The sequence below is a fragment of the Mustela erminea genome, chromosome 4, assembly GCF_009829155.1.
Source record: "Mustela erminea isolate mMusErm1 chromosome 4, mMusErm1.Pri, whole genome shotgun sequence".
In the NCBI taxonomy this organism is placed as follows: Eukaryota; Metazoa; Chordata; class Mammalia; order Carnivora; family Mustelidae; genus Mustela; species Mustela erminea.
Genome location: NC_045617.1, coordinates 9,426,167 through 9,450,459, shown reverse-complemented (window position 1 = coordinate 9,450,459; position 24,293 = coordinate 9,426,167). Strand labels below are relative to the sequence as shown.

At 55.1% G+C, this 24,293-nt stretch overlaps 1 protein-coding gene across 4 annotated transcripts in view; it reads left to right on the top strand.

Annotated features, from left to right (window-relative positions):
• SYNJ2 (synaptojanin 2) overlaps window positions 1–24,293 on the top strand; it is a 94,533-nt gene that overhangs the window by 26,260 nt on the left and 43,980 nt on the right. For 3 of the 4 annotated variants that reach the window (XM_032338617.1, XM_032338614.1, XM_032338618.1), the window contains exons 2-5: window positions 576–662; window positions 8,504–8,774; window positions 13,204–13,429; window positions 20,346–20,429. In XM_032338617.1, the coding sequence (XP_032194508.1) occupies window positions 576–662; window positions 8,504–8,774; window positions 13,204–13,429; window positions 20,346–20,429 (668 nt within the window). The remainder of the gene's footprint in view (window positions 1–575; window positions 663–8,503; window positions 8,775–13,203; window positions 13,430–20,345; window positions 20,430–24,293) is intronic. The other variant, XM_032338616.1, reaches the window with a different exon arrangement.

The following is a 24,293-nucleotide window of genomic DNA, read 5'->3' as shown; positions in this document are numbered from 1 at the left end:
TGAGCACTGGACAAGGACAGGGACAAGGGCTCTGCTCTGGCAGCGTGCCGGGGGGATGCCCCGGGCCCAGGCCCGGAGTACCTGGGGCGCGTGGGCTTTCTGCATAGCCTCCCCGTCTGTTACAAAGCAGGTCCCCGCGGGCAGGTGGGCACTCGCGGGATGAGCCTGCAGGGGACCTCATTTAGGAAGGACGGTCCTTCCCACTGGGTCACAAGGACTCGCGCCTGTTCCTGAGCCTGCGGACGGGGCTGGGCCTCAGGCACCTGTTCCTGCTCAAACCCCAGCACCTCCTCTCAGCCAGCCGGGGACTCTCCTCACCCTCCCCAACCCCCCCCCCCCCCCCCCAGGGAGCTGTGGGCGCTCCCAGAGAGCAAGCTGTTTGTGGGAAGGTCTAAATGTGCAGCTCAGTGATTCGCTAGTCCTAAAACCTCCACCCGCATCCCTTGAGGCCGGGCTATTGTCTCTGCGTTTTCTTTTTCCAGTGGGTGGGGACCCAGATGGGAAGGCAGCCGTGAATGAACTCCAGCCCGCAGGAGACCCAGGCTGATGTTGTCTGTGATGTGTTTCTCTCCCAGCTCCGGAAGAGAAGGAGGTCATTAAAGGCCAGTATGGGAAGCTCACGGACGCTTACGGCTGCTTGGGGGAGCTCAGGTTAAGATCCGGTAAGTACCCGTTCAGACAGAACAGCAGCTGTCAGAGCGTCTCCTCCTGCATTCGTTTGGAAGGACTGCCGGGTTTAGACATTTTATTTTATCATCCTTTAAACTGTGTCTGTATTTGCCTGAGCCCGCTGCTCCGTGCCGGGGAGGTGAACGCAGCCTGATTCTCACCTGTCTGTGCCGGTGGCAGAGGAGGTGTGTGTGAAGGATGCTCACCCTCGTGGTTTGCCCTCCAGGACCTGAGTTTTTCCAAAGTCGGGTGTAAGGGGGGGTTCCCCCCAGGGGGCTGTTTGTTGTTGACAAGGGCTCCGTATCTAGAAGGCGTGGATGCAGGCAGTCCGACAACCCCGGACTCACGGGGTGGCTTGAAGAAGAGCAGGGACTGGGCGTGCGTGTTAGCGAGGAGAGAAGAGCCCCCAGCACCTGGGGGCCATCGGATGCCGGGGAGAGGAAAGGAAAGTGCATCTGGAAAATGGGCCGCGTAGTCTGACTTTGGAAAAGGCTGAGAACTCCCAGGAACCAGCGGGCATCCTTGTCCGTGTGAGACCCTCGGGGCTGAGCTGTCAGCTGGGCTGTTCCTGGAGGTCGCAGCCTTCCCCTGCATTGTCACCTCTGTGGCCCTGGACCTCACTTTGGGGTCTGCAGCCACCGTGTCCCTCCTCCTCCCTCAGTCACCTCATTTATGCCGGCCCCACCCACAGGTCTCCAGGGATGTTTGGGGCCCGGGCCAGAGCACAGGTGACATCTCCCCTTCTCAGTCCAGCACCCCAGGATGAGAGTGGCTGGGAGTGGGTCAGATTGGGGCACACGCTTCCCCCGAGCCGAGCATGTTCCCTCGTGTCCCGCAGCAGCTGCGTTCACAGACGGGGAATTTTTTTTAAGGCAACAGAATGGCACGTTGTCTGTCACTACTTTTCTGGGTCTTTTCTTTCGGGGACGGGTTCTCCCGAGCTCGATTCCACCAGTCATTTCCAAATCGTGTGTAGGGAAAGCGCTCCGTAGCCCCACGACAACATGCATGCCTCTGATGTCTCTTTTGTTCCCTGGGGCTAGATGTGCGTTAACTTATTGAGTCCTAAAAATAAGCCAATATGATATTGCGTCTCTTCCACTATTCCCAGTCATGGAAACAGGCTCAGAGGGTTAGAGTGATTGCCTCGGGTAAGAAGCGTAGCTGGGATTCAAACCCAGACGGAGTTGCCTCCAAACACTTGGCTTTTTCCCTGAAAATGTGCTGTCTACTCCAGGTTTTCTGTGGGACTTTTCCCCTAGTGATTTTAATGAGGTCACAAAAAAGTCCAGGGGCCCTTGCCTCCGCGACGGTGATGTGAGGACACCAGCTAACCTTCCGTAGCGCACACTCCGTGCCGGGCACTGTTGTAATGTATTAACTCTGTTCTCCCAACACGCGAGGCGGGTGCCTGTTCCTGTCCTGCTTTACCCAGACAGAGAGGCTTGGAAAACTTAAGTGCTGTTTTTTTTGTCTCTTCTGTGACTTTTTTTTTTTTTTTAAACATATTAGAGCGTCTTGGCTCTTAGGATATATTAACCGTTGTTGACATCTTACAGTTATAACCGGCAGTGGTTTTCCGCTACATGAATCAGTGATCCGTTTTGCATCTGACCCAGACCTGGATTTTGCGCAGGGCTGTAACTTGGCCAAGGTCAGGCAGTTTTCTAGGGGTGACCTGGGTTTTAAACATGTGCCTTCTGGCGCCCGGGGCTGTTGTCAACCACCTGGGGCTGTTGTCAACCACCTGGGGCTGTTATCAACCTACCGGGCTGTTCAGTCTTGAAAGGGGGCAGAGAAGGTTGCACTTCCAAGGTCAGAAGGAGCAGTACCTTTCCTTCATCCCAGAGGAGGGCGTCTTTTCCCTGGACTAGGATCTGAGATCGGCTACAGGGAGTCGCTTTCAACAGCCCCCACTCTGAATCCTGGCTACCCTTCTTGCCTGAGGCGATGACTTTAACCCTGAGAAATATTGTCAGAGTGGGCCAGGGTGTCTGTGGGGCTCCTGGCCCAGGGTCTGGACAGGCTTCCGTGGAATCAGCCCAGGGCAAGGAAGTGGAGGGAGACGACCACCTGCTGGGAAGACCCCCCCCCATCTTGCCCTTGCCTGAGGCAAGGCCCTGCTCCCTTCGTGCAGCCTGTGCTCCCCACCCGGCCCTCCCCCAGGAGTGAGTGTGCAGAGACCCTGGGGGCCTGGCATGAAGGTCACTCAGGTCCCCAGCACCCCCCCGCCCCGTTCTCCTGTCCTCTGTCCTCTGAATACCCCCAGCCCTCCCTGCCAGAGTTGCCCTCCTAGGTGGGCTGCCAAAGCTCTCTCCAAGGGGGTAAGAATGACTTCCAAGTTTTGGAATGTCAGCGTTCTTTGGCCTGTTTTCAACACATTCCTGAAAGGGCCCTCAGATATCTTTAGGATAGATGGAAGGATTGGGCCTTATTGTCCAGTTTTTAAAAATCCCCTTGGATTTCCTGAAGGAGACCGTGGCTTTAACTTGATTTTCTTTTCCTCCTGCAAGTCCCCAGTCCAGAGCTCTCCTGTTTTCTTCTCATCTGTTGAGGGTGTTGGGCAGTGCAGAGTGAAATCCCAGTTTGGGGTTGCCACCGAGACAACCAGCCCAAGCTGGGGATCGGCCTCCCTTTTGACTGACTTTTTTAGGCCGAGGGTCTCTGTACAAAAAAAGAGACTTCCTCTCAGGCTTATAACAGGGGGCAAGTTGTTGAATTTCAATCTGCCTCAGTGAAGATAGCTTTTTTCTGTTAGAAACTAAGAAATGTGCACAAAAATTGCTAAAAGCTTTATTCCAGGTTCCTAGGTTTTCATGGAGATGGTAAGTTCCTCCTTCCTCCCAGAAATGCCAGCAGGAAGGGGGCGGAGCCCCCACAATTAGTTGGAGAGTCAGGCTTCCTGATGTAGACATGATACAAAGCAAAGAAAGTGAGAGTACAGCAGCTGAAAGAATTTATCCCAACGATTACAGGATTTAACTCCCTTTTAACCTGAGCTCTCACAGCCTGCCTGTTTCATAGCCTCGAGGGTTGAATACAGTGAGGTCTTTAAGGAGCTCTGGAGTTGTGCAGTGCACAGCCTGTGAAGCCCTACTGGACAGCCCTCCCAGATTCTAGTTCCAGCTTCACAACACACTCACCTTCTGTATTTATTCATCTCTCTAGGACTGTAGTCTGCAAAACCAGGAAAACTGCCTCACCTCTGTATTACATAATTGCTAAGAGATTTATAGGGGAGAGTAAACCTGGTTTGGAAATGGGTACTGAGCGGGAGGGAGCTGGCGTGCAGAAGGGTCCCTCTGGGAGAAGGGGGTGCGGGGTAGAGGTCAGGGCACTGAGTCCTGGTGGGTGGTTAGCCTGCAGAGGCTAGCGGAGGGCTCACTGCAGGGCAGTCACTACAAAAGGCAAAGTCTCTGGGGAGGGAAATGGGATCGTCTTTAGTCTGGAAATTCGGGGTACACGGTGTTCTCTGGAAAGTCTTGAAACGATACGGCCTTTATCAGTCTTAGGATCATTTATGACCTACATCCAGTGGAGTGCTGGTGAATATTGGACGTCCAGCTCTCCGGGGGGAAAAAAGCCCTGCTAGGAAGCGTCTGCCAGTTTTCATGGTGCGACTAACCCACCCCTGGTGGATTTCGGGCTACAGAGTGGGGCTGGAGAAGGAGGGGCAGGCGTAAGCTCCCGGCTCAGACACACGTGCCACCTGCACGTTCCAGAAAGGGAAGGTGAAAGAGATCCTTGCACCCTGTGCCATGTGGATGCAGAGTATTTAGAACTCAAGCTGGTTGGTACTGGGGGAGCCTTGGGGACCCCCACTCCATGAGTGGGCAAGCCTAGAGCTCCTGAGTCCTGTGTCTACAGCTTTAAAGTGCGAGAGGGCCCTGTATAAGCAGGAAAGAGAAGGGGGTCTGTCGGCAACCTCAGGGTGGAGATTGGCACAACCTGGCCGGGGAGTGAACGCCAAGGCTGAGCCAACAGAAATGCGGACGCAGGGGAAGCAGGAGGCCCAGAGGCTAGAACACACCCAGCATTGTCCCGGCACAAACGGCATTGTGTCTGCCCATGACTCACCGAGCTCCCAGCGCCAGCCCTTCCCAGCCAGATGGCAGTGGCCTCAGTGAGACAAGACAGGGACCCCATCGCTGCCGGGCTCAGGGGCCTGAGGACAGCCGGGCCTTGGAGTTGGGTTTTAAAGGCAGCCCCCTCGAGGGAGAGCATTTCTGAATCAGCATGGAGGTCTCTGAGGTTTTTGTGCACGTGGCAAAATACAGAGACGATAAAAATGTACCATTGTGACCAAGTTAAAGTGGACAGTTCAGGGGCACTGAGGACATTTCCATTGTTGTACCCCTGTCTGTCTCTAGAAGTTTTTTCATCTTCTCAAACTGAAACCCTGGCCCTCCTAGACAGTACGTGGTGGGGTGCTTGCCTCCCGCTTCCACACCCTGGTTGCCCAGCCTGCAAGACTCGCCTGAGAGCGGGCCTCCTGCCATCTGGAGGGGTGTACGTGTCCCTGTGTGCATGTGTGGTCCCTTCTGGCTCTGCTGTACCTTTGGGCCCGTGACCTGTTGCTTGTCCTTCCGGTCACCTCTCCCTGACTGTGGCCAGCGACCTCTGACCCAGGCGTGCTCTCTGATAATAAATACTATTTTCCCGTGGATGTGCGGATCCAGAGGTCCCACCCACCTTCCCAACAAGTCTCGGTTTTTTACGTTCAATTACTCTTTAGCAAAGCACTTTGTTTATATCGTTTGACTCAAAATCATTGCAATGATGGCGCAAGTCCGAGTCTTCTAAACACGTCAAGTGTCGGGATCAGATTGCTGCCCGGTATGATCAAGAGACACAGAAGCACAAAATATGACATTAGGATGCAACTCCAGGGGGCGTGGAATAGAAACACGAGGGAAATTCCATCTGTTAACTGATTCACGCCTCCCCTGATCAAAGCAGGATCTAGATCCCGCTGCATCCCGGTAAAGAGACCCACAATGGTTTTATTGTCATGCATCAATGTTTAGCCTATGCTGTAAAATGTATTATCCACAGCCATTTAATCTAATGATGAAAACTCGTGGTCTCCAGTGAGCGAATGGCACATTAGTCAGCCACAGCCCTTGTGGGACAGCGAGCCAGCAGGACTGGAGGCCGCCAGACCTGGGAGCCCGAGGGAGCCGGGGAGAGGAGACCCATGTGTGCATTGTGGGTCCAATGGCAGACTAGCCGTGCCTCAGGCGGACGATGTGACTTCCCCCTGGGGACAGTCCCTCGCATATGAAATGGCAGCCTTGTCAGGCACATGAGCTGTCCTTCAGCAAGGATCTAGGTAAAGAGTGCCGGATCTGGAAGCAGACTTAGTCTGAGTCTCTTGCCCAGGTGGTAGAGCCCTAAAGTGGATTCGAATCCCAGCTGCCCCACTCTGTTACCTTGGGCAGGCTTCTTAACCTCTCTGTGCCTCCATCTGCCTCTCTGTGAAATGGGCTAAAAGTGGTACCTCCTCCCCAGCCCCCCATGGGCTTGTCCAGAGGAAGTTCAAGGAACAACACCTAGTGCCCAGGGAGCGCCAGAACTGAGAGTCCTCTGTTATCACAGTGCTTGGTTCCAGTGCGCTTCTGTGGTGGCTTTTCTTAAATTCACCTGTGCCCTCTCCTGAGCCCCTCATCCCGGACTCAGGAGCTCCAATTCTCATTTATTTTAAGAGCTTTTTCCTGCCTGCTGCAGCCACCCCTCCGTACCACCCGGGGGGCCACAGCCCTGCGCAGGAAATGCCTACTGTCTTCAAAGCCACCTGGGACTCTTGCCAGGGACTCGGTCCCCCCACGCAGAGGCTGTTGAGGAAGGACTGCTCGAAATCCACTTCACAGCTTGGCTGGAGAGACAAAGTCTTCTGTGCTTCTCCTTGACCCCACTCTCTAGAGAATCCCTTCTCAGGCTCGCAGCCTAGACCGCAGGGGCTGTCCCCTGGCCACGCCTCTGAACGGTCTTGAACTCTGCTTTCCCTGCGCTGAGCACATGGAAAGAGGCAGAAGAGACGCCTGGGCACGGGTTCTAGCACAGGTTATGGGAACATTTGTGTTTGTGAGGCTGTAATTCGAGGACATCCAGCCCACATTAACCCCACCTGTCGCCCAGAAGTGATACTTATCCTGCTTAGGAAACCCAAGCCCCCCACCCCCTATCACTGTCCACAGCATAGCTGCCTTATTCTTATGTTGCTTTAAAGTAGTTTCCTGGTAATCGGCCTGGGGAGGTCGGAGGGGAGCTGATCCGGTCGCTCTGTGGTCCCCCAGCAGGCGTGCTAGGAGTGGTGACACAGGATGAAGGCAACTTTAAGAAAAATCCAGGCATGTCCTGGCCCGGAGCAGCACTCTTCCTCCTACCAGGTGTGAGGAGGGAATAGGGGGACAGAATGAGCCCTGGGACTTAAGGGTCTTTTATCAGAGTGTCTGAAACATTGGTCACCATGGGCCCAGACAATGGCCTCTGACCCCTGGGAGTAGCCCCTGCTGGCTACAGGTCCTTTAAATCTTAGCAGGGTGGGAAGACTGTCCTCTGGACCAGAACCACACCAGCGCCCCCCAGAGGCCAGCTGGTCACCCCAGTGATTGGGCCCTCTCCTGAAACAGGGCAGGGGCACCTGCCCCGCTGTCCCCAGAGCAGAGCCTTGCCACGCACCCCTGGCTCCCATAGCGTGTGCCTGTCTGCCCCGTGCAGTGGGGGGTGCAGAAGACAAAGCAGGTTTGATGGGGTCCCTGGAGAGGTTCCCTCGTGCTCCTGGCAGCCTGGTGGGCAGTGGTATGGGGGATCACTTCACAGGGAGTGGGGAGGCCTGAGCCGCCCTCTCCCTGGGTGATGTAGGAAGTATTCGTCTGTCAGCCGTGTGCCGTGCTGGGATATTTCAATGTAACGGGCCCTGCCCCAAAGAAACCCCAGCCTACTGGGAATACATTTGGGAACGAGGTTGTTAGCTTTGCATGTAATAGGGCTAACAGGGATGCTGTTGGCCAGTGGCAGGGGGCGGCGGGGGGCGGCACACAGCCATGTCTTGAGAGAGCAGGGCAGGCTCCCTGAAGGGCAGAGAGAGAGGAGTTCTCCTGGAAAGGAGGGACTGAGCTAGGGTGGCCCTAATGAACCCCGGAAAGGTTTTGTGGCTCTTCTGGAGAGTGGAGACAGGGAAGGCGAGTGGGGAAGGCCTTGAAGGACAGAATGTGGTAGGGTTTCCCGGGCAGAGACGGCATCTTGGGCAAAGGCCCAGGGGTGTGAGGGCATAAGGCGTATTTGCAGAGCCGAGGGACCATGGGTGTCCATAGGTGGGGAGGGATGGGTGGTCGGCCTGGGAGGAGTTCCCCTTTCAGTCCTGGGGGAGGTGGGAGCTGTGGAAGGATTTAAGCAGAGAGGGAGGTCTTCCATCAGGCATCTTCGAGAGGCTACTCCAGGGACTGAGCTTGGAGGACTGACCCCACTGGGGGTCCCTGAGCCAGGTGATGCCTGAGGCTTCGTGGAGATGGCAGATTTGCAAGGTTTTGGGGTGCAGATAGGGAGAGAGGCTGTGGGTCCAGGAAGGCTCCAGGCCGTAGACCCTCAGGCTGGTGGGCCGCAGAATGGCCTGAAGGCATGTTTCCTCACAGGTGGCTGGCCCCTGGCCCCGCCCCACTGGATGGGGCCCAAAATTCGCATTTCCAGTACGCTGCCAGGTGGTGGCGCTGCTGGCCAGAGGCGACCCTCCGAGAAGAGGCTTCAGGCTCCAGTGGGTTGCAGTGGCCACGCCTGCTTGCCCCTGGCGCCCACCCAATGTGGTCCTAAGCCCCCTTGTCTATTTCCCTTCCAGGTGGCGCTTCCCAGAGCTTCCTGGTTTTGGTGACAGGCTGCACATCTGTGGGCAGAATCCCAGAGGCTGAAATCTACAAAATCACGGCCACCGACTTTTACCCTCTCCAGGAGGAGGTCAAGGAGGAGGACCGCCTCATAGCCTTGAGGAAAATCCTCAACTCGGGGGTCTTCTACTTCTCATGGCCCAATGATGGGTCCAGCTTTGACCTCACCGTCCGGGCGCAGAAGCAGGGCCATGACAGCGACGAGTCGGGGAGCTCCTTCTTTTGGTGAGGGCCCTGGGTCATCGCCTACCACCCCATCCCCTCGCCCCTATCCCTCTTGGATCATATCCAGGGCAGGCTCTGATTGGCACCTGCGTCCTTGCTCTCTGCTTTACACCATCCCCAGGATCCTGGGGCACCTCTGAGAGCCCAGTCGCTCTCAACACAGTGAGAAGAAACCTAAGCCCCCATCCACACTCCTGGGCTCCGGGAAGGTGTCCAAAGCAGTCAAATTAGATTTAGAAAAGAAACTCTCCGTGAGTAAAGAACATAAGAGCCCACACCCACTGGGTGCTTCCTAAGTGCCGGGCCATGCTCAGTGCCCCTGTGGTCCCCTCAGCGATCTGGGTTACCCTCTGGTGCACACACATTTATCACAAATGCTTATATTCGGTGTTCCTATTCTAGTAACTTCCTTGCTGGTAATAACTCAGAATCCTGGGATGCCTCATGGGTGGCTCAGTGAGTTAAGTGTCTGCCTTCGGCTCAGGTCATGATCCCAAGGTCCTGGGGTCAAGTCCCACATCAGGCTCCCTGGGAGCCTACTTCTTCCTCTCCCTCTGCCACTCCCCCTGCTTGTGCTTGCTCTTTCTTTCTCTGACAAATAAATAAAATCTTAAAAAAAAAATAACTCAAAATCCTCAAGTAACCTATGAGGTAGGGTCTATTTGTTATGCCCATTTTATAGACAAGGAGACTGAGGCTTGAACAAGTGAGGAAATTCAAACCAGGCATTCTGGCTCCAGATCCTATTCTGTTAGTCGCCAGGCCAGACCAGCTCTTCCAACAATGGGGAAACTGCCAAGTCAGCCTGCGAAGGTACTGAGCAGTCATGTGATAACATGTATCCTGAGGCCCAGACCAAGGCGCCTGGATTTCTGTATGTTTAGGGTTACTCGGGTGTTCCTCCACAGGCATAGCTAGGTATGGCTGACTGTATAAATATGTAAATTATCTACGGCTCTTTCTGGATCCTGGGGGTCATGACCCTGGTAAGTCCTGGAAGGTAGGGCTGGTGCAATGATCTCCATGGACCGGTGCCAGGCCTAGGTAGTCAACCACTGTACCCTTCGGATTTGCCAGGAGACAGGTGAGAAGTGGGTCAGAAGCCAGTGGGATGAGCATCAAGCCATAGAAATTGCTCTAATATGCCTTATATCCTGAATGTTCTTAGAATTCCAGGGCTGGAATTTGGAGCCACCCCAGTTTCCCAGACCTAAGATAGAGTTGATGAGGCTTATTTACAGCCATAATTTATGCCTGCCTCCCTCCCTTTGCCCAAACCCAGGAACTCGGAGGTCTCCTTCAATGCATACATTTTTCCTCCCCTTGGTGCTTGGGGTCCCCCACCACTGCCTGACCTCTGCCTGGAAAAAGAGGCTTCACCATATTCTGCCGCAGGCCTTAGCACTCCTCACCTCCAGGCCCTCTTGGACCGTCTGGTTTTGTTGAGTTCTTGGGGCCATCCTGTGCTCAAACTTGAAAATACCTGTGAGTCTCCTGCTACACTTGTTCCAATGCAGATTATGACTCAGCTAGTCTGGGCCCCGGGACCCAGACTCAGCATTCCAGCCAGGTGATGATGGAGGCCCCTGTCCTGGGGTTGGAGGACCCTTCTCTGAGAAACAGGTCCAGACGATGGTGTTTCTGGGAATTACTAAGTCCATTTTGCAGAGATGAGCTTGTACCCCTGAAGTCCAGGAAGTGAGGGGGGCGAAGGCTGGGGATTTGGAGGGCTGTCTGTGCTAAGGACATGGGGCCACCTCCAACAGGGAGTGCCGGGCAAGGAGAGGTCTCAGAGGCTGTGACATTTCTTGGCAACATCATAGGATGGTAGGGGATGCTTAGGAAACCGGGTGGCCCTGGTGTCAGGCCTTCTGCCAGCTCTGGGGCTGGAGACGTGGGGTCCACAGAGAGCAGCAGGAAGGGTGCAGATCACGAGGTGGAGGCTGGGACCCGGCGGGTTGGGGGGTGGCCGGGAAAGGGACCAGATTGTATCTTGAGCTGAGAGGAAGCGGCTGTCTGGAGGGTGCCAGGTCGCTGGGCGTGGTCTTTGGGCGGCGCCCGTGGAGCTGACCGCAGCTGAGTCAGCCCCGACCCAGCAGTCACAGGCTTGATTGCCCGAAGCCCGTTGAGGGTGCTGCGTTCCAGGTCTGGACACACATCTGGAGTCAGATGGGGTCCACACGGAACGTGGCTGGTGAATGGGGGGGTGCAGGGCGGTGGGAAGTTCTTTTTCCAGTCTGGTGATGGACCGCGGCGAGAACTGCTTCCTGGTGGAGTGCGAGCCCGGGAGGAGACTCACAGCGGTTTTCCGTTGTGGATCTGGGTCTCTTCCTCTGAGGACCAGAGCTGTCCTTCAGCGCGCCAGGCCAGTGTGGCTATAAACAGGGACTCAGCGCTGACAATATTTAGCAAAAGGCTCCCTTGCCTGACCCCTGGTGACTGATGGCGGCCATAGCTGTGTGGCTGGAAGACTGGAATATTCGGGAGGCCTTGCTTTGATGCCATATGCGGATTTAATTTGTTACTAAAGCTGGTTCGTCATCTGAATTTTAGAGAGTGACTCAGAAGAAGAAAACGTGTTTTTGTGAAGGAATACTCCATCATCATGATTTTTCCGGCAGACAAGCACAGTGGCTAGAAGAGCTCAGAAGGGGCCCCACGTGGCTGCTCCCCGAGGGGTGGGGTTTCTCGGTGTCCTGCTCACGGTGGGAGAGGCTGGCCTGAGACCTCGGGAGCCTCTACGCTTGGAGAAGCCACCTGAGACATCGCAGGGCTCACAGGACCCTTCTGGAGAAATGAGAGAAGGCTGCCACCCGGGAAGAAGGCTCTCTCTCGGGCAGGGCAGGAGCGGCGCTGCCTTTTTTAAACAAATAGGGCATTGTGATCTAGATTTGCTTAGCACCCCTTGGGAGAGAGCGTTCTGGGAAGGTTCCGGCCTCCCGGGGAGAGTCTGAGAGGACTCGGAGGGTGTGAGGTGCTGCTTGGGTCTCCTGAGCGCCCCGAACAGACCATGGCCTGGAGTGTTGGGGGTCGTTGCACCCCTCCTAGGCCTCCCTTCTCAGAGTGGCCGCTGGGGCTGAGTAGGTCAAGTGGGAGTTGGGGAAGCTGAGTGAGGGCAAGAGGGGGCAGGTACTTGTGGGGCCTTCAGGGAGGGAGCAGGTAGGCCTGGGGCTGGCGGGGCCGGTGAAGAGCACAGGCTCCCAGCTCCTTGCTGCCGTTTAGTGGCTCCCAGACCTCAGACAAGTCCTTCACTTCTCTGTGCCTCAGTTTCTTTATCTGTAGGATGGGCTGAATGATAATACCTTTCACGTAGGGCCTTTGGAGGATGAAGTGACTTAATTCATCCCAAAGCACTCAGGATGATTCTCGGTGCACTTGGTAAATGTTGGCTTTCATCCGCATCCTTATCATCAAGGACACCAGGGGTCCCCAGACCCCCAGAACAATCCATCCGATATGGGGACAAAATACTAGAACTTTTGTTGCTCTTATTTTCATCTTATTTTTTTTTTTAAGACTTTATTTATTTATTTGACAGAGACACAGCAAGAGAAGGAACAGGAGCAGGGGGAGTGGGAGAGGGAGAAACAGGCTCTCCACAGAGCAGGGAGCCCTATGCAGGGCTCGATCCCAGGACCCTGGGATCATGACCTGAGCCGAAGGCAGACACGTAACGACTGAGCCACCCAGGCGCCCCCATCTTATCCTTTAAGAAAAAAAAGATTTTACTTACTTGAGAGAGAGAGTCCAAGCAGGGGGGAAGGTCGGAGGGAGAAGCAGACTCCCCACTGACCAAGGAGCCCAGCGCAGGCTCTATGGCAGGACTCTGGCATGACGACTTGAGCCAAAGGCGGACGCTTAGCAGACTGAGCGCCCCAGGCGCCGCCCCTCTCATCCTTTCTTACTTACTTTGATTCGCTTCCTAGTGCTCTCTCTGGGATAGGCTGCACCTCATGGGATATGTATGTCATTTAAATGAGCATCCATATATATTTACTGATTATTTTTATCATTTATTATTTACTTACAAAGCCCATGATTACATTTTTTTACTGATGGGATTTCTGATTTAAAAGTGGGGAGGGCGGGGGTCTGGAGAAGGCTCCTCCCACGTTCGCTGGAAGGTGGCGGGTGGATCGCGCTCCGCTCCGGGACTTTCCATTCCCCGACACTGACGCCTGCTGTGGTTTAGGGAAGGAGTCCCAGGTTGATGCTGCTTGGCCTCCGCTGCCCTGCAGCTTGTGGGGCAGGAGTCCCACAAGCTCGGGAACTTCCCGGCCCCGATCCCGAGCACCCAGCTCATCGGGAGGGCCTTCACCCCATCCCTGGCCGGAGAGCTGGCCGTGCGCCTGCCCCTCCCCCTCTCACTTGGGCGCGGTGTTACCTGGAGGATGCGTGACCCCAGTCGCTGTGGGGTTCCGTTTCGCAGGAACCAGCTGCTGCACGTGCCCCTGAGGCAGCACCAGGTGAGCTGCTGCGACTGGCTGCTGAAGGTCATCTGCGGCGTGGTGTCCATCCGCACGGTGTACGCCTCCCACAAGCAAGCCAAGGTCTGCCTCGTGTCCCGCATCAGCTGCGAGCGCGCCGGCGCTCGCTTCCACACCCGCGGTGTGAACGACGATGGCCACGTGTCCAACTTCGTGGAGACTGAGCAGGTCAGTGCCCGGGCAGGTCGGTGGAGCTCGGTGGCTCAGAGGGGACCCAGCGGTGCACATGCATTTCCGTTTGGCTCAGAAGTGGTCCAGGCATGTTAGAGGTCGTCTCTGGTCACTGTGGTTTCTTCCTCTGGAGAACAGAGCGTCACTGGGGCTCTGCCTGTACATGTGGCCTCAGGTTTGCCTGGGGTGCCTTTCTTGATCTACTTTTGCTGGGCTAAAACTGATCCCCAAGGCACTTCCAGCTATGAGGAAGCAGGAATTCTTGCCATGGTCTTAAAGGGTAGTGGTTATTTGAGAGGACAAGTGAGGGATGAACCCACAGGCTTGGAAAGATTTCCTGAGACAAAAAGTAAATCAATAAAACAATGATGAGAGGAGAAACCATTTTTCATCCTAAATCAGACAAGCCTGTCAGCACCTGGGAGTTGCGAAATTGGTGTGCTAGGCGGCACTTGGTTTCAGCTTCCATGAATATGACCATCTGCTTAATTTCGCACTGATTTTTCCCCCCTAGATTCTGTTCTCATTCCCAGAGATGCTGCCTTACATTGGTTTTTGGTTTTCAAGTTGTTGTTTGTTTTTTTTTTTCTCTCTAGGTTGAAAATCCGTACGGTAAGGCTGCCTTGTAGACTAACAGGTGGAATAAATTGTAGGAAAGGCACGCCCCGGGAAAGGCACAGGTGTCCCATGGCTGCGGGTGTCACACGGCAAACAGCCCGTGTTTATTGCATCCGCTCCTTCCTGCAGCTGTGAATGGTGGTGTCTTCCAGGCCTTGAGCCAGTTTAATTCAGCACAGATCTGAGCACCTGCTTTCTGTGTGAGAGCCACCGCCAGCTTGGGCTTAAGGTGAGGAGGTCTTCTTGGAGTCGGATGCTAAGTAGGAGGACTTTGGAATGGGAGCTTTCAGGTGATGGGCATGGGCACTTGCTTGCCTGTGACTTCTGTTCATTCTCTGCTCTCCTGGGTATAAATAAAATCTAGTTTAAAATGTCAGGAAAAAATGTGGCCCCAAGATAGAGGGCATTTTCGTATTTTCTTGCTCATGTCCACGCCATGAAGAGTACTTCCTATTCTTTGCACGGCCTCACGCCTTAGCACCGTCCTGTCCCCGTGCTTATCCTTGCGTGGTGAGGCTCTGAGTCAGGGCATTCAACAGAACTTTATTATTTCTCATCTGTCAGGGGCTGAGCACTGTGTCGGGAACTAGGGGCCGTCAGTGCAAAGCCTATTTGTACACATCAAAATATCTGTGCCCCCGAACCTAGTAACTGAGCCAGATGGAAGAGGGTTTCACTGGCAGCACTGGAGCTTGGCCCCAGCTTTGCTCTCCATCTAGCTTTTCAGTAGATAGTCCCTTATATACTCTTCTTCTTCTTCTTTTTCTTCTTCTTCTTTTTTTTTTTTTGGTGCTCTCCAGAGTTGTGAGTTTTAACCACATTTTTAAAAAATTGGGGTCTCATCTATTATATCTTACCAAGTAAGTCATTGGAAAAGCACCTGCCCTCTCCTTTTGGGCTTTTTAACCCTGTAGATGTCGGCTGCTAAAACGAAGTGCCATGGACAGGGTTTAAAACAACCAGAATTTATTGTCTCATGATTCTGGAGGCCAAGGTCCGAAATCTGGGTGTTGGTGGGACCATGCTCCCTCTGAAGCCCCTAGAGGAGGATCCTTCCTGTCTCTTCCAGCCCTGGGGGCCCCCTCGTTACGGCCCTCCTGTCTCTGCCTCACCTCCCTGTGGTGGCCCTCTCCCCTTTAACGAGGAGGCCCGCCCTGTCCAGTATGTCCCATCTTAACTGCTTCTGCAGTAACGGTCTCTAAGGTGCTAGGGGTTAGGACTTCAACATCTCTTCTGGGGGCACATAGTTGATCCATAAAGACATCAGTGTTAAAGGACCGTACTTTTAATGCAGTACATTCAGCTTTATGGAAAATGTCGATACTGTACTGCTTTTCTCATTTTTCGATGGACCAGGGCTGAGAACGTTGCTCTGGTTATTTCATCTACGCAGACTTGGTGACTGGCTTTTGTCCCATGCCCTGATTGCTTGGGCTCAGAGACGGGGACCTTGTTGCCTTGCGGCTGGCCCGGCGAGGCCTTAGAGACACCCCCGGCCTGCCCTCTGGCTCCTAGAGCTCACAGCCCCGTGATTTAAATGGCCGCCACCTGCCTCCCTTCTCAGGACAGAGGAGGGATTTCCTGGTTCACGCAGCCTGTCTGGTCTTCCTGCTCTGTGTTTTCTCTCCCATTTCCTCTTCCGGACTCTGGATCAGGCAGAGGTTGCCTTGATGAAACCCTCAACCCTGCCTTGCTCCAGAGGCCGTGGGCAAGCCGACAGGCAGCCGGACACCCCCACCCTCTGCTCCCCCAGAGATGGGCGGTGAGTGTGGACCTTCTCTGGGACCGGCATGGCTCCCTGGGCCCGTGGTGATTCTGTTTTTATGAGATGTGTAATGGGGCGAGGGGGGTCATGGTGGCTTTGCACCCAAAGTTCTTTGTGGGGCTACTCCCAGCAGCCCCTGTGCCGTCCCAGGATGACTCATGCCTTTGGAGAGCCCCGACAGTGTGACCACCATGGTGTGGGGTGGGGCATGGCGAAGAGTCGGTCCCCAGAACCGACTCCAGGTGTGTCCTTGTCAACAGGGGAGCAAACTCTGAGCCCCTCGGCTGAGGGCGGTTGCGAGCCCATTCAGGCAGGGAGGCAGCAGGAGCAGGACAGGCCCCCTCATCGCCCTGGGAGTGCTCCCTACAGTCCTGCCTGCAGAGGGATGGGGAAAGCCGACAGAGCAAGGGAGGGCAGGGGCCCGGGGGGTGGCCCTGGCTCGAGAGGAAGGCACAGAGGAGACTGCGGGCGGTGGTGAGGGCGTGCGCTTCCCGAGGAAAGCATCGGGCTCAGGGACACCCTGACCGTGCCTTGGGGAGCCGGCCCAGCCTGAATGGGGGGGGGGGTCAGCCACTTCCTGAAGCGGGGAGCAGCTGCCCCTGGGGCTCGTCCCCTCTCCTGAAGTGTTTTCAGAATGAGCAGGCATGGCTGGAGGGAGGCAGCTGCTCCCCCTGAGACCAGAACCTCCCGTTGCTCCCACTTGAACAAGACAGCCACTTTCTCCGTCTCTGCGGTCCTGCAGTGGTTTTGTTTACGGCCCTTTGTAGCCATAGTTTGATCTAAGTTTGTTTTTAGCACAGAAATCTTTCCTAAGTGGAATGTGCACGTCACCAGTGTTCCCGCCAAGCACAGCTCTGCCTCCCTCCCTCTGCTCCTGCTGCCCAAGGGGCTTCTGGGCACGGTGCCTGGGGACACACGCAGCCTGCAGGCACCTGCAGCCCTCGGGGCGGCTTGGGAGGGGGAGTGGTGCAGGAACGGGGTGGGGGGGGCGCTGCTGAAGCCCGTGTTGAACTTGGCCCATCAGGGCTGTGGTGATGTGCTAGGCACCTGGGGGAGTCGCTCCCAGGGGCCGGCCTGACCCAATGCCAGATGCTGGCGGAACCGAGACGGGCTGGCCAGGGTCAGGACTGTGCTGTGGGGTTGCATGCACCTCCCTGCGGTCTTGCTGGCTTTGCTCAGGGGGATGGCAGAGTGCGGCTTGCATCCTGAGGCCTTCGAATCAAAGGGATGCCAGAGGCGGAGTGGCCTTGACTCGTTCCGGCTCATGGGGCTGCCGGCTTTGTGACCCACAAAGGGGCAGGCTGTGGGACACAGGCTTCTCGCTAGAGAGTGGCAGGCAACTTCTTGGAGGAAACGTGCTGAGCTATGGCGGGGAAGGGTCTCAGCCGGGTCTGCTCGGCTCCTCTTGGCTGTTGCCCACAGATCCCAGGCCCCTGCTGGGAAGTGAGGCTCTCCAGACCCCAGGCCATGGCCATATGCAAGTGGGGGTCCTCTGTTAAATGCTTGAGGGGGGCTGATGAATTGCGGCGCTGTGCTCCTTTGCAAATGGTGGGACTAGACAGAGAGAGGGTGAGTCCCCGAGGCAGGGTCTCTCCTAAACTAAACGCTCAGGGAGCCAGAAGAGGGAGAGGTGTTCGGCTCCACCAGCTCTGCCCTGCTTCAACATTTTCCCTAAGAGGAAGGAACAATTTTCTTCTCTGAGGCGGACCATGTGTGTGCGCACGTGCATGTGTAGTGTGTAAGTGTGCATGTTTGGGGGGGGTTCATGTGTGTGCATGCACAGGTGTGTACACTGGTGTGAGTGCGTGTGTGGGGGGTTGGTTTGTGTGTGTGTGTGCGTGTGTGTGTGTGTGTGTGTGTGTGTGTGGTGCATCCATGTGTGGACTCATCTCAGTCTTCCTGGGAAGAAGCCTGGAGTCCTTTCAGCCCTGTTGTGAGTCATACCTGGTAGGATTGCTGGACTCAAGAGGCAGAAAAACAAACCCCCGGAAGTCCCTTTGCTCTACTAAAAGACAAAAAAAAAAAGAGGAAGAATATTTGGCCATTAAAGATAAGGGCACGGATCAGTCTGGACAGGTGAGGTCAGCGGCATGTCCTCCCAGGAATGCAGCCCGCTTGGAAAGCACTGGTTTGCAAAGCCCTCGCCTGGAAATGGGAATTGAGCAAAAGCCTTTCAGATCAAAGAGTACCTGTTGGGTTGCGAGAGTCCCTGCCTTATCCCTTTGTTTTTAGGGTCCTTGGGTTTCTGCTCCCACCACTCTGTAGAAAGGGGCTGCTCCCGAGTTGCCAAGACCAGGCAGCGGGCCCTCCGGTCCGTCAGTCCTCCGCAGGGCCTCATCCACACTCCTGGCTGGCGCTCTCCTGCCCTCAAGAGCCACGAGCCACCACCAGGCACTGGGATCACCTTCCCTCATTACTCATTTACTCCTCCCTGTGACCGGGTGACAGGAACTCCACCAAGAGAAGGAAACTGAGGCCCAAAGTGGTTAAAGAACGTGCCCAGGGTCACCCTGCAGGGCCCCTGGGAGCTGGCAGGTGGAAGGTGCTGTCCCAGAGCCCACGTGCTGACCCTCTTTCCCCCTCCACACTCCTCTCCCCTCCCCCTGGACCCCGACACCCTCTGGGAAGACCACTTCTGGGAGGCGAGGCATCCAGGCTGCGGGGAGTATCCAGGCTGTGTTCTTCAGCTCAGGAAGGAAAGTGCCACAAACCCACTGCTAGTTTTGTCTTATCACCTTGGCAACAAAGAAGGTGGCCCCGATGATGAATGGGACGCAGCACTGGAATATCTTCCCGTGGGAGGGAGGAGTGGAGAGAGTGAGAGGCGGCTTTTCTTCCCATCCCGGGCTGGGGTCTGGAGTGGGGGCCTCCTGGTGGGTGTTTTCTGAAACCCGTTCTGCCTGTGCAAGGTCTGGCTCAAGAGGAGTGTGGTCTGATGCTAGAAGCAGCTCATTTAGCGCACGTTTAAGTGCAGGGTAAGCGTTCCATAGCTTAAATCAGGTCCTGGCGCTGTTAAGGGCTATCCCGATAGAGAAATGTTGGCGAAATTGGTTTCTTTCTCAGTCATCTGGACCTGTGTGTTCCTGATCTCTCTGTAGTCAGTGAGGCCTGCGTGAGTTTAAGCAATCTGCTTCTTTCTTCTGTTTTTGGTGGTTTGCTTTCATTTAAGATTTTATTTATGAGAGAAAGAGAGGGAGCATGAGCTGGGGGGGAGGGTCAGAAACGGAGGGAGAAGCAGACTCTGCGCTGAGCAGGGAGCTCAACGTGGGCGTGGATCCCAGGACTCAGGGATCATGACCCGAGCTGACGTCTTAACAGACTGAGCCATCCCGATGCCACTGGTTTTGGTTTTTGGTTTTGGGTTTGTTTGTTTTTGTTCTTATTTTGAGCAGAATAATAGGGGAAAGTTAATTTGCTGCTAGTCCGGATCCAGAAACAGACTAGTTCTTAACCTGATGCTTTTCCCTTTGGAAAGAGGAGTTCAGCTCAACTCCATAGGTACCAGCCTCCCGTAATTCCTGTTGTCCCAGGGAGCTGCGGGTCCGATGCTCAGGTCTGCCACTGAATTACTAATGCATGTGTGATCTGAGCGTGATCTAGCCGCTCGGAAAGCTACCCTGTAAGGGAGCAGGCTGGTAAGAGATGGAAAGGATCGGCAGCGCTGCCCAGACTGGCCCTGCCAGGCCAGGGTAGAATTACTCAGATAAAGGGCCATGCGTCTGATCAGCCCAGCAGCTTCCCCTCGTGATGCTCTCAGCACTGTACTTCTTGTACCTGTGATGCTCCCTTGCATACAGTGTTGGGGGGGACCTGCAGGCAGAGGAGCTGGTACCCCCCAAAATAACGGTGTGTGGTGGGGGGGCAGGAGATCTGTTCTTTAGCTGGTGAGTATCCCCTGCTTCCAGGCAGGAGCCTGCTGCACTCCCCGCCCCCTGGAACCCTATGAAAGCTGTGCTGTGTATGTTGACTTCGTGGCGGGTTTAAGAACACGGCGGCACACGGCCAGCAGCGACTGCTAGTTCAAGTCAAGTCCTGGCCTGCAGTGTCCAGGGCAGACTCCGGGACTCGTGGGGTCACCCAGGTCTTTTGGCCATCGCTTGTTGGTTTCATCCAACTCTTTCCAGTTGTTCTCTGCTGCTCAGCTAGTTGACGAGGTGAAAACAGAAGGCTCTGAGGAAGCTCTTAGTTAAATTCCAGAGCACATTTGCCTCCATCCCTGCGCGGCAGCGGGGAGGTGTTGCTGGCCTTCCTTAGTCCCGGGCAGCTGCGGCTCCCCCCGAGGCCCCGTGCCCGCCGCAGACTCCTCGGAGGCTGGTCAGTTGCCAGCACGCCCGTGAGCACACGGGGCTGGCCTGTGGGTCAGGGAGCAGCGAGGCCAGGCTGGCCAGGGGAGCAGAGGGCGCAGAAGTCTGCTGCCTGCTCTTCATTCGGGCTGGTGTCGGGTCTCAGGCGGCCGGATCCCGTTACCCGGCCCCAGGACATTCGGTTTCATTGAGAAATACTTTCCCTTTATGTTTCCTTGCGGTGCAGACGATTTACATGGATGATGGAGTGTCATCTTTTGTCCAGATCAGAGGCTCCGTTCCGCTGTTTTGGGAGCAGCCAGGGCTTCAGGTAGGTAATGAGAAAAGTAAGTCACCTGCTTCTCTCTTCTGAACAACTGTGGTTTGTTGCTTTTAACTGTGTTTCCTTCAATTTCTCAGTTCATTGCTCCGGCCCCGCTGGGTTGAGCTGAGCTGCCGAAGTGTGCACATGTGTGTGTGTGTGTGTACGTGTGTTTAGATACTGAAATGTATATGTTGTATCTGATTTTCTGACCCTGAACTTGCTGTCGATGCCTGTGACTTGGGAAGGGGGGCCGTTGCTGAGAAGCGAGCCACATCGCATAATTGAGTAGAATGACTTTGTTAGCCCCCAAGTTCAGTGTATTGGGAACACGGCCAAAGATGTGTTTTGAGAGCTGTGACTGTCCCACGGGGCTTTGAGAGGTTTTCGGGCCCTAGGGGCCATACAGCAGGTCCGATGGCCAGAGGTCCCTGCTGTGGGGACACGTGAGAATGGCATGGAACTTTCCCCTGATTTCTAAAAATACACCTTGCGGTCTAAAACAGGACTCTGGCCTGTGCCAGAGTATTTGACATTTTTTCTCCCGGGGAGCATTCAGGGCGTGGTACCACGTTCCAAGGACACTTTTGTTGTCCGTGAACCCAGGCACTGTCTCGTTTGCGAGCTCCTTCCCCGCAGGTCATGGGCCGAGTGGGTCTGAGGTTCCTCAGCGTCGACCCCAGATCTTCCCCTCTGGCCGAAGCGGTTGTCTGTGCGCCCGGGAGGCCTCCCCGCCTAGGCCTCTGTGGCTTGGGCTCCTCTTATGCTGTGTGATGGCAGTTGGAGGCTCAGGGCCGTCTGCCGGGGGCTTGGGGGGTGTTTGACACCACCGGGTCTTTCCCTGGCCCTTGACTTGACCCCGTGGCCATCGTTGTGTCATGGGCAGGCTTGATAAGGAAACATACCAGCTCTTGGAGAGAAGTGGAGGCGTGCGGGTCTCCTGGGGGTCTCACTTCTGGGGGAGGGAGAAGCTTCTCTGGGCTTCAGTCTTCCCATCAGAAAGGAATGACTAAGATGTGTGAGGACGGTTGGTGGCGTTACGTGAGACACCCCGAGCCTGATTAGGAGGGCGAAGATGATTCTGGAGCTCATCCCAAGACAGTTTTTCTAAATGGCTTTATTGTGATCTAATTTACATACCATAACCTACACCCATTTAAAGGTACAGTCAGCGGTTTTTGGTGCATTTACAGAGTCATGGAACCATCACTGTGACTAACTTTACAGGGTTTATCACCGCTAAGAACCCTGTCCCCACTGGCTGTCACCCCTCCCCGGGCCCTCCCAGCTCTCCTGGAGGCCAAAGCAACTGTCATTCTACTTTCTGTCTCTATAGTATGATTTACCCATTGGAGACATTCCAAAGAGGGTTTCTGAAACCTGATTTTCTTTAGGTTTGGAGTTTTCCTTCTGGAAGTTCTGGAGCTGTGTATTTAGAAGAATAAAAAGCAAACATCAAGTAAGGAGGGGTTAAAAAGGAAGCAGGAAACAAAGGTTTCACATGAAGATTTTAAGAAATCCAGAAATGGGGGTGGTCGTGATAGTCTTGGAAGTGGGAAGGAGCCTTTGAAATGCATCCTCTTTGCCCCTGCGTCCAGTGCCGGGTCCTTCTAACCCCCGACACTGACCTTGAGATTGCCCACGGGCTCCTCCTTGCCTTACAGGCTGGCTGTCTGCGGGGTGTGACGGGGGATGTGTCAGAGTGACTCTGATTCCCCAGACCTTCAAGAAGGTTCTTCTCTCCCTTGTGTCTTGTCCGAGGCCTTCCAGCCCTTTGTCATCTTCCACCCCATTCCTAGGACTCCCCGTGTTCTGGTCTCCCTCTTCCCCAAACAAAGCAAAACTGGTCTGTCGTTCCCCTCTTCAATTTCAGTCCCCAGCTTGACCCACTTGATGCTGCCTGACCCTGCCTTGCAACAGCTGCCCTTCAACCCGACACGGGCAGCCTCCGTGGGGGTCCTGGGGGCTTGCTTTTTGACAGCTGTGGCATCTTCTAGATTCATCACACTCGCTTCCCTAGAACCACCGTGGTTTCTTCAAAATAAGCTTGCAAAGGCTTTGGTGTTCATTAATCTTACAAAGGATTTGCTAACCTTTGGGTCTCGTACCCATGCTTATCCTCTGAAACCGTATCCACCATCAAAGAGAGATTGGGTCCTCTTCACAGGGTGACCAGGAGGGCAGCTCTCGGGGACGGTGTGCAGTCCCCCTCCTCCCGGAACTATCCATGGCAAGCCCGAGGACTGATTCTGGTGGCTTTCCTCCCCTCCTCCTTTACTTACGTTAAATGAAAAATGCCCAGATTTTTAGGCCGATAGCTAGCATCTTAAGTTGCAGTGTTGCACCCTCTGGGGACTCCCCCGGGAACCAAGGTGCCCTGCTGGAGATAGGGCATAAGAGTGGGGACAGGCAGAGAGGACTTGGGACGATGACTTGTCTGCACGTTTCCACGGCAGCGATGCCTTCCCTACGGGCTCCTGGATCCTGACGCCATTTCGAGCCACCGTGGACCTTCCACAATTTCCTCTTTACCATGTAAACAGCTTTGCAGTTTATAAATAGCCACACTGAAATCTTACACTTAAAGCTAATTGCTCTCCTGGTATGGTTAGCAAGAGTATATTTTCTGTATACTTGTGGTCCGTGGAATCTTCCTCGCCTGTCACATGTGTGTGCAGATGGGTCTTGCCAAGGTGATTGAGGTCTCTGTTTGAAGCGTCCTATGACGTCAGCAGCCGGAGGAGGTTGCAAGGTAGACTAGTCCCTCCGCTGCTCCCACCTTGTCCACACTCGCCCCCTCCCTGTCGCACTGTTTACCAGGCTCTTGGGTACAAGGCCCTTGATGTGCTCCTTTGTGTGGGCATGATTTTTTTTTTTTTTTTTTTTTTTTGGTCCCCAAAAGGATGTGAGATGGCTTGTAGCACAACAGTTTCAAAAATAAGACGTTGGGGTGAGGGAAAGATCCTTCTAAGGCAAGTGACCCGAATCCGGAATAGAGCCGCGCGCGCACCGTGGGTCCGGGTCTGTGTTCGCGCCCACTCCCGTGTTTACCCGCAGCTGCTGCCAGAAGGATCCCGATCGCCAGGAAGCTTCTCCTGTGACTCGGAGCACAAGCTTCGCGGTGACAGGACCTGGTTCTAGTTCAAGTTCCGGCTCCCTCACTTAGGAACCGTATTCTTTTGACAAGTTTTTATCTCAGAAAAAGGTTCTTATCAAAACAAAAAAACAAAACAAAACCCCACAAGTCTGAGAAGTTCCTATCTTTGCTAAGCCTTAGTTGACTCTTCTGACATTAACAGTTAACAGTCCACCTCCTGGGGTTATGGGGAAGATGAGCTGTCACGGCGCATAGTCGAATTCAGCGCAGTTTCCAGAACCCGGAGGGCACACAAGTGGTAGCTGTTAATGTTATCAACGTACATTCTACCATCTAGGAGACGAGAACACAGGTTGCACTGGGAAAGCATGGCTCTCCGGAGTGAGCGTTGCCGTCTCCACGAGGCCTGTGAGGTGGGACAGTGTCCGCGTTCTCTCTGTCAAGATGAGGCCCGAGGACCAGGCTCCCAGCTGTCCCGTCACCCCACCCTCCGAGCAAGCCTTTCGTCCGTCCCACAGACACTCACTGAGCACCTGTGGGTACATGGGGGCACTTTACGTCACAGCCCGTGCCTTCGGGAGGAGGGGACAGGTCACGGCGGGGTGGTGTGAGGAGAGCCCCGGAGGGAGGAGGCCCAGATCCCTGGGGCAGCTGTGGGGAGGCCCAGCTTGCCCAGACTCCCAGTTGGGAGGGATGGGGCTGCATCGGGCAGGGAAGGGAGCCGCAGAGGGGACCCCACACGCAGGCGAGGTGGCCCAGCGCTCACAGTGTGACCC